Source organism: Protobothrops mucrosquamatus, unplaced genomic scaffold (genome assembly GCF_001527695.2).
Source record: "Protobothrops mucrosquamatus isolate PMUCROS unplaced genomic scaffold, P.Mucros_1.0 scaffold2636, whole genome shotgun sequence".
NCBI classification, from domain to species: domain Eukaryota; kingdom Metazoa; phylum Chordata; class Lepidosauria; order Squamata; family Viperidae; genus Protobothrops; species Protobothrops mucrosquamatus.
In genome coordinates this window covers 4,481-13,550 of record NW_015388689.1, presented here as the reverse complement: position 1 = coordinate 13,550, position 9,070 = coordinate 4,481, and the positions used below count along the sequence as shown (strand labels likewise).

The window sequence follows — 9,070 nt, the reverse complement described above, 5'->3', positions numbered from 1 at the left end:
GAGAACCTTTGGTGAATCAAGATAACCAAGCAAATCTGAAGATTTGCCTGAATGATTTGGTGTTCGAAGGGAAAAAAATATCTTAACCTCATTTCATTTATATACATTACATGTCCATCTACTACTTTCTTCCTCTCTCAGCATTGATTTATTTGGCAAATACTTCTTTCAGAGTTGATAATCTAGCTTGGGTTCCACGAAGGTATGCTGATGCCAAGATTAATAATTTCTCTAGTAATTTAAGGGAGAAGCCAAACTATGACTGTCTCTGTTAGTTCAGATGATTATTGCATTTTGTCTTCTCAATTGCACTGCTGAGTGAAAAATGAATCAAAGTGACTGAGCAAGCCAAGAGGTCTTTCTACTTTTTCAGGATACAAAAGGATCTTTGGTTCTTTCTCGGATATTTTGCAAAATAAGGAATTGTTTAAAAACAAACCACATTGTGGGGCTCGAACATGATCTCAGCTAATGTTAGAATCCTCCCTTTGAGACAGACTGAAGCTCCACCTCATCATCACCTCATTCCACTTGGAGTTCACACTCCTATTTTAAAAGAATTACAAGCTTGTGGTTCAGAAGAACTTGCTGTGATATCAGATTATGGCTTTACATTTCTATTCTTGCCATCTTGGCAAAATTGGGAGCCCTGATTTATTTTAAAATCTGTTTGAAAGACAAATGAGCTACAATGCTCCAACCACTTAAAAAGATATTGGGGTGTGGGTGAGAGAATCCTGAATAAAACTGAATTGTTGTAGTTATAAAGATTAATATTGTAGCCATTTTGGAATGAGCAACCTCCAACTGTTATTCCATATGTCTCAGTTTTTGAGTAACGTTTGTTCTGAGATTTATTTGTGAGTTACAGAGCATGACATAAGCTACATGCTGGTGGCCTCATTCACTTATTAAAATATAATTTAAATTAGTAGACTTAATCTGTTGCTAAACTTAGCTTGGATTGGGTTGTCAATGTACTGTCTGGAATGTACCCCAAGATATGAAAGTGATCAATCATTTCCAATGTATTAATGAGATGTTATCTGACAAGTGTATCACAAAACCATTTACAATATAGGAAACATTTGTGCTGGGTTCACATTGCACATTAAGCCATAATGTAGTGTGTTGAGTTTTGAGTTAGCATGTTGCATGACTCCAGTAACTGGTATTATGGTTTATAAATCATGATTATAACTTAAGCAGATTGTATGAGCCCAATTTTTGGACTAGGGTTTTATGTTTAGCATGTTGCATGAAGTCAGCCATTTGTGCTTATTGGCACACCAGGATTACAGAAATAATGGCATAGTGTAGTATGTAATATGTGAGTGTAATGATATTGCATTGGTTCTTTGACTCCCTTGGTGGTTTAATTCCAGGAATATCAAAAAATTTGTGAAAGTTGGCTTTTTTGTACAACCATCATTGGATGCTATAGTTACTAGGGGTCAAATGAGGTGAAGAGATGGTGTGGGTTTACCATTTAAAAAATTGGGCAACATATTTACAATTAAAAACTTAAAGCTAGAATGAAGTAGGAAATGAACTATTCAAAGATCTTTGCATAAACTCCCCAAAATTACACCACTGTGAAACAAGGGTGGTGATTAAAAAAATGCATTAAAGCAATGTTTACAAAAATCAAACCACTTAAGAAGCATGGTGCAATAACACCAAAATGCAAAGATTTACAAGTCCATAAGAATGAAAAGGTCTTGCTTTTTACCCTGAAGGAACTACAGAGCTGTAAGTGGACCTCTTTGAGAAATGGGGGCAGCTGAAAGTCCTCTCTAAAGAGATATTACACTCAACTACAGTGTGCCAGGATAACATGCAACAGATACCTGGTTGATGGAAGCCACTCATTCATCTGCAGGAAATAATCACAAGTTTTTGTGGCTATATACATGAAAGACAGTGGTTCTAATGAGCATGATCCTGTCCCATTTTCCCTCCCTGATGCTTTGGTTATCTCCATATTTAGCCATCTGCATAGTTTTAGACCAAGGTGATCATGTATGTATAGAAGGATATGCTATTTCAGTGATGGCGAACCTTTTAGAGACCGAGTGCCCAAACTGCAACCCAAAACCCACTTATGTATTGTTGGGTGCCAGGTTGGCGTGGCCCATTGGGAGGGTGTGGCCCATTGGGTGGGTATGGCCCATTGGATGGGCGTGGCTGTGGTGGTAACAGCAGATTGGGTGGGACTAAAAGGTTCAATCAATCCCAACTTTGCAAAATCTTTTCTTTTCCTGCGAGAAGTTGAAATTGATTGAGTGATTGAACCTTTTTTTTTTTTGCACACGGCGGCAGAGGCCTAAAGCGAAAAGGTTTTATAAAACCCAGCTGAAGGCCAAGACTGGGGTGACAGCGCACGTGCCCACAGAGAGGGCTCTGCGTGCCACCTGTGGCACCCGTGCCATAGGTTCGCCACCACTGTGCTATTCCCTCCTAAACAACATGATGTTATTCTTTCTTAAATGACTTAACGAATTAAATAAAAAGCTATCTGTTTTTCAGTTCTGGACACAGACATATTTTGGCCATGGATGTATTCATGAAAGGATTTAATAAAGCTAAGGAAGGAATGGTAGCAGCAGCAGAGAAAACCAAGCAAGGCATGACAGAAGCAGCAGGAAAAACAAAAGAAGGGGTCCTCTATGTGGGTAAGTGGTGAGACACTAAATCTGAAGTGTGTGATTTTATTTTAATTTATTTTTAAATTTTTTTTTTTTGAGCCAAGGACCACACATGATTGGCACGTCAGGAACCCATGCCAAGCATTGAGTAGAGCCAAGACAGAAAGAAAATATGAATGAAACTGAATGAAATCTAGAATCATAGAACAATAGAATTGGAAGGGAACCTGGTGGTCTTCTAGTCCACCCCCGGCTCAAACAGGTGATCCTTACAGATCTAAATTCTATTTTTAGTGGAACACACACTTTCCTATGTGTCCCAATTAAATTAAGAACAGGTGACCCTTACAGATCTAAATTCCATTTTTAGTGGAACACACACTTTCCTGTGTGTCCCAGTCAAATTAAGATTTCTTGCAACTATAGAGAGACTTTGGAGATTCATACAGATTCAAGGTTCATTAAGAACATGTGAAGTTCTGGGCTCTCAATTTGTATATGTATGTAGAATTCTTTAGATTTTCATCCAATTTTTGTCCAGGATGAGATTCTTACATTCCTTTCCTCAATTTACCTTTTCAAAAACCATTTGGGGAGAAAAGTTGTTTTGAAGATAGAGTGAAGCCTGGATCTCCTTGGTCTCAATCCAACATTTTAACCATGACAGCAATCTGAATCTCTCTTATGTGCTGCTATTCTGAACAAAATGAGCAATCAAGATGACCTGTAGTAATATGTTCCTCCTTTAAACCAAAGGCATTATTACATTTCTTGCTCTGTTTGAATAATAAACTTTTAGAACTGAAAATAACTAAAGCATCTACTAAGTACATGTACTTTGGATGTAATAATATTTATTCCACTTAGAAATTAAATATCTGTTGTATTGGTGGATTGCTTGCATCTCTTCAGGGAGAGACCTTGAAGAAGTCTTAAAGAAATTCAGAAGAGATACATTGCATCTGCGGGGAGTAGATTCATGGTTGCTATCCAGATTAGCAGGCACAGATCTAACTTGTAGAGCTAAACTAGATGAACACTGATGAACCCTGACTTTGTTATCACATGTGTATTAATACTTACCCCTACTCAAATTTGCCCTAATAGGTCATATCCTCCTCACCCAAATGAGAATAGATTACAAGAACACAAGCAAGCAGTCAGATGAGGGGATCCAAACTCATTGGTAGCCTCACATTGCAATGAACAAAGACATACATTCAATTTTGCAGCTATTAAGATTGTTGGCTGAGCAGGGACAAAAAGAGCCAGGGAAATGATTGAAGCCTGGAAAACAGGCCCCTTGTCAGTCAACAGGAGTGCTGATTTACCACCAGCTTACCAAGTACTTAGGAACCGAGTGCTTGACAGCACAATGAAACAACAGCCAATAACTTAATAGCTGGCCATCAACACCCCAATCAACAACTGAAAAGCCACACATAAATATTACACATAGAATAGCTCAAAGCACACATTCTACCAGAGACAAGTTCCCTGAGGACGAGTTCCAGTATGAGTCCAAAACCTTGAAAGACTAAATTTCTTGCCCCAGTGACCAACCCAGATTGGATCCTGCAATATTATCCTGGGACGTGCATATTTGCCTTCATTCACAACTGAGAATAGATTATTGTCTAGGCTGGTTTACTGCTGAGAAAAAGAGTTGTCATGTGGCAAGCAACTATCTGCTGACCTTTCAGAAGACGCCATCTAATAATGTGAAGATGTCATCAGGAAGGGTATGGCCAAAATATTTGAATCCATTTTTTTGGCTTCATTTATTATTTTTAAAGGATGAGAAAGGGGAAACCATTCCATCCACACCAAAGGCTGAGTCCATGTAGAGCAATTTCTCCATGGTTTTAAGAGGGGCTTATGAATGAATTTCCCTCCCAGTAATTTCCCAGTTCCATCCCCACCCTTTAAATTCTGAAAAAAGAAAGACAGTAACCAAATGGTTACTTCTCTAAGGATAAAACAACAAAAATGCAGCTATTTTACTGTCGGTGCAATCTTAAGGGATATGTGTGTATGTTTTGAGAGGGGTGCTCCTGAAAAGTGTAGGTTTCCTATTCCTGGCCAAGATTACTTCACTTTAATAATGTGATAATTTAGGAGTAGAAGCGGATTAATAGATTTATATTGGATTTATTTAGAGGTTGTTTTGATGGAATTCGAGTCCTTAAAGAAACTGAGCCAGCAGATTTAGCCATGCCCAACCAAATAACTGTATGATTCATGCTTCACGGCTGGTGTGAAAGCTGCATTTTTCATAGATGTTGTTTCATTTCACAGCATGGGGCAATTAAAAGGCATAGCTAAATCCAACAATCTGGCATCTGGGAGCACTGTCAACATAAACCAGCTTAGCACACTTATATCATTCAAATGCACAAAAGGCAAATGTTTAATGCATCTTTTGGATATGGAAGGCTTACCCATGCATCAGAAATTTTTTGCATTAATAAATTGTAATTTGCTACAAAAGACCTCTAAAGAATCCAATACTTTTCACCACAAAAAGGCTCTGTCCAGTTAAATTCCAAAAGGCAGAGGGATTGGAACTCCATTATTCTCTTTGTGTGAACCAAGTCCTAATGTTAAGTTATAATTTGCAGTCTATTGTTTGGGCTACTATTTTATAAAAACACAGCAATTTGTGTTGAACCTAGGATCAACAAGTTGTGTGAACTCAGCCTGGGGTTCTTTAATTGTATCTTCACACTTCCTAAGACTCATTCCATTCAGTTTCCACTGATTTTTTTTTTTTGTTGTTGTTGAATAAACAGGGTCAAAGACCAAAGAGGGTGTGGTTCATGGTGTCACAACAGGTAAGTCCGTTTCTATCTGCATTTCTATTTCTAAGTCATCAATAAATCTTTTGTCTGCTTTTAAAAAAATAGGCTTTGATTTAGGAAGGAAAGGGTCTGCGATATGATCTGGCATTTGGGAAACAACACTATTGGTCTTATCCAGTGGTGGGATTCAAAAATGTGAACAACCGGTTCTCTGTGTAGATGCCGCTTCTGGAAGTCCATTCTGGGCCTGGGCAACAAAAAATTAGCTACCAGTTCTCCCGAACTGGTACAAACTGGCTGAATTCCACCACTGGTCTTATCGGGAGAGGAATATTCTTGTAGATAGGACATTTGGAGATATTAATCTGTAGTACAAATCCAGTTTCTGATTGTTCAGACACATGACATGCCATCTGTAGTGAATACAAAGCCAGCAAAGTATTGGCCCAGATTGCATATCTGTTTTTGGGCAATAACCAGTGGGCCTCAGTGATTATTTTTACAGCAAGAGAAACATGTAATACAGAATTCCCCAACCTTTGCAGCTTTGTGGAGCACTGGGAGGGGGGTGGAGAGGGGGTGGTTCTGCATGAGCAGAGAGCAAGCGTGTGCGTATGCACTCCATTTGCATAAGCAGCAAGCGTGTGCACTCCTGTTCATGCAAATGGAGTGCATGGGCATGCACTCACCTGCTGCACATGCAGGTGGGGATGCATGCACACGTGCTTGCCCAACACTTGCCCAGCCCAGTTCCAAACGGCTCAAGGCCCAGTAGTGGGCCGCAGTCTGGGGTTGGGGACCTCTGATATATAATGGATGGAGTGCTCCATGGCATCTGTAGTCTTTTCTCACATTGAAAGCAGCTTTCATACCTAGAACTCCTTTGATACACTGGCAATTGTTTAAAAATTAGTTATACACAGTTACATATGCTGGCGTAGGCTTTCACAGCTGGTATCTGTTGAGCTTCAAGGTTTAGTGAACATGGTCTAGAGAACAGATTTCCTGGTGTTGCATGGGAACTGTGGCTGTCAAATTAGTCAGTCAGTCCCTGCTCATTTGCCTGTGATCTGCATAGCAGACCACTTTGCCTCTGAAGATGCCAACCAGAGTTGCTGGCAAAACGACAGGAAATCTATTCTCTAGACCGTAGAGATATTATCTTCAGTGGTCAAGGATGGCCCTGGAATAGTAAATAGTTTCTTAGCATTTCGGTACAATTATTGGCTGTGTGCCCCCAACAGCAGCAAATGACTGATATATATGCCTGTTACTTAGATTTCCAGGAATTCTTTTCTTATAAAATAATTTGTGGCTCTTGTTGCTGCAGCTGAAATTCATGTCAGGATCTCAGAACACATTTTGACCTTGCTTAGACATCAAATGACAGCTGGTACAAGAGCAAATTTTCTTCCTTTTTGATAAAATATGGATGTAAGAAGGAAGTTCCAAAGCATTGGGCAGTTCTGTGTTCTACCTAATTCTCCAAATCATTGTATTCTGCAAAGTCTGTATCAAAGGTACCTATAAATATTTGGGATTATAACTAATATAATCCATAATATTAGTTATGTTGCTGTAGACAAAACCATTTGAATGCCCCAATCTTGCTTGTCTCTCCTCTAATTTCAAGTGACAAATTTTGTCCAATATATTTTGTTTCTCTTCTGCATTTACACCAGAGCTATGCTCATTGTCTACACACTACTGTGTACTGGTTCATTGGAACATGTGAATAATGTTGATACTAGCTTCCATGGAAATAGAACCAAAGTATTTTCATCTGATGCATTCATTTAGCATGAATCTGTTGTACTCCTGAAAGAGCCTTTAAGTAGGGTTGTGTACATTATTTGCAACGCGGAGCTAATTCAGTGAAGTATCTATGATTTCATTTGTTAAATCATACTTGTTTATCAAAGTGGTCTGCATGATACATTTTGATTTGCACAGTGCAGAAGAGGCTTTAATGCCCAAGTAAAAAATCTGTTCAACTTTTGAATCAAGTCAACCTGCTCTGTATATTTGAATTGATTATATGAAGTGGACTCAATTCAGATGGGTATATTTTATGTTCAGGTTAATGGATTTTTCAATATAAACAGCTGGGTATAACTTTTGTGAAATGGTGGGCTGTGAGCATCATGGGATTGGAGTTGTTCTGCCAACTTATTTGATGAAGGAAGATCCATCAGGTAGAACAGGTATAAGCAATGTACAGTAGTCCTCAATTTACAACAGTTCACTTAGTGACTGTTTTAAGTTACAATGGCACTAAAAAGAGTGACTTATGACCATTATTCACATTTATGATGGTTTCAGTGTCTCCATGGTCATGTGGTCAAAATTCAGATGCTTAGCAACTGACTCAAATTTATGACGGGGTCATGTGATCACCTTTTGCAATCTTCTAACAAGCAAAGTTAATGGGGAAGCGAAATTCACTTAACAACCGTGTTACTAATTAACTGCAGTGATTTTCTTAATTATGGCAAGCAAGGTAGTAAAATGGGATAAAACTCACTTAACAACTGTCTCATTTAGCAAGAGAAATTTTGGGCTCAATTGTGGTTATAAGTCAAGGACTACCTGTATAAACATTGCAGACTACAACTCAGTCAGTTTGATTTCTAAAGAGATTAGAATGCCATCAAATGACAATGTGACATGAAAGGGCAGGATATTTTAATCCTTCTGGGGATATATAGAGTGGGGAAGGGCAAGGGAAACCCCCAAGAATTACCTTCCCTTACTTTCATCCTTGAGACCACTCAAAGCATCTCAGTTTTTATTTAGAAAGACTCATTGGCTTTTGTAGGTGTTCATCCTGTTTTGAATTATCTACTAATGGCTTTGGGAATTTAACTGGATAAGAGTTTAAATGGATACTGCACACTTTTATGATCTGGAAAAAATACAGCTGCTACAAACATTGAAAAGATGCATAATCAGATGAGTTGATCTTTCTTTGCATATTTAAGCAAGTGTTATCCTGCCAGAAGCTCCAGCTGGAAGATTATTTTGGAATTTCAACTGTAGTTTAAATAATTTTTAATTTTTTTAATTTTTCAAATTAAATTTTAAAAAAATTATGTGTAATTGTACCCTAGATACAAAATATGCATATAAGACAAGTTTGATTTAACAGAGAGATGCTTTTGTGATTTTCTTTCTTTTGCATGCACAATAAAATTGTATCTTGTGCCACCTGTGAATAGTCGGAGACAGCCAGATTGACCTTGAAAAGAACACTTGAGAATTTTTCTTCTCTTCTCACCTTTAACATTTTCCCCCCCTACAGTGGCTGAGAAAACCAAAGAGCAAGTGTCAAATGTAGGGGGAGCTGTTGTCACCGGAGTGACAGCCGTAGCCCAGAAGACGGTGGAAGGTGCTGGAAATATTGCTGCAGCCACTGGCTTTGTCAAGAAGGATCAGTCGGGCAAACAGGTTTGTGTAGTTGTGGATATTTCCAAAGATGGATTTCAGATAATAATAATAATAATAATAATAATAATAATAATAATAATAATAATAATAATAATAATAATAATAATAATAATAATAATAATAATAATAATAATAATAATAATAATAAAGTAGAAAGGGACTTTGGAGGTCATC

General features: G+C 38.1%; 1 protein-coding gene across 1 annotated transcript; it reads left to right on the top strand.

Annotated features, from left to right (window-relative positions):
• Nucleotides 1-2,536: 2,536 nt before the first annotated feature.
• SNCA (synuclein alpha) lies at nucleotides 2,537-8,896 on the top strand (the record flags this gene model as incomplete). Its single annotated transcript, XM_015825437.1, has 3 exons — nucleotides 2,537-2,675; nucleotides 5,441-5,482; nucleotides 8,751-8,896. Coding segments are annotated over exons 1-3 (309 nt in total), but the record flags the coding sequence as incomplete, so codon positions are not given.
• Nucleotides 8,897-9,070: the final 174 nt, after the last annotated feature.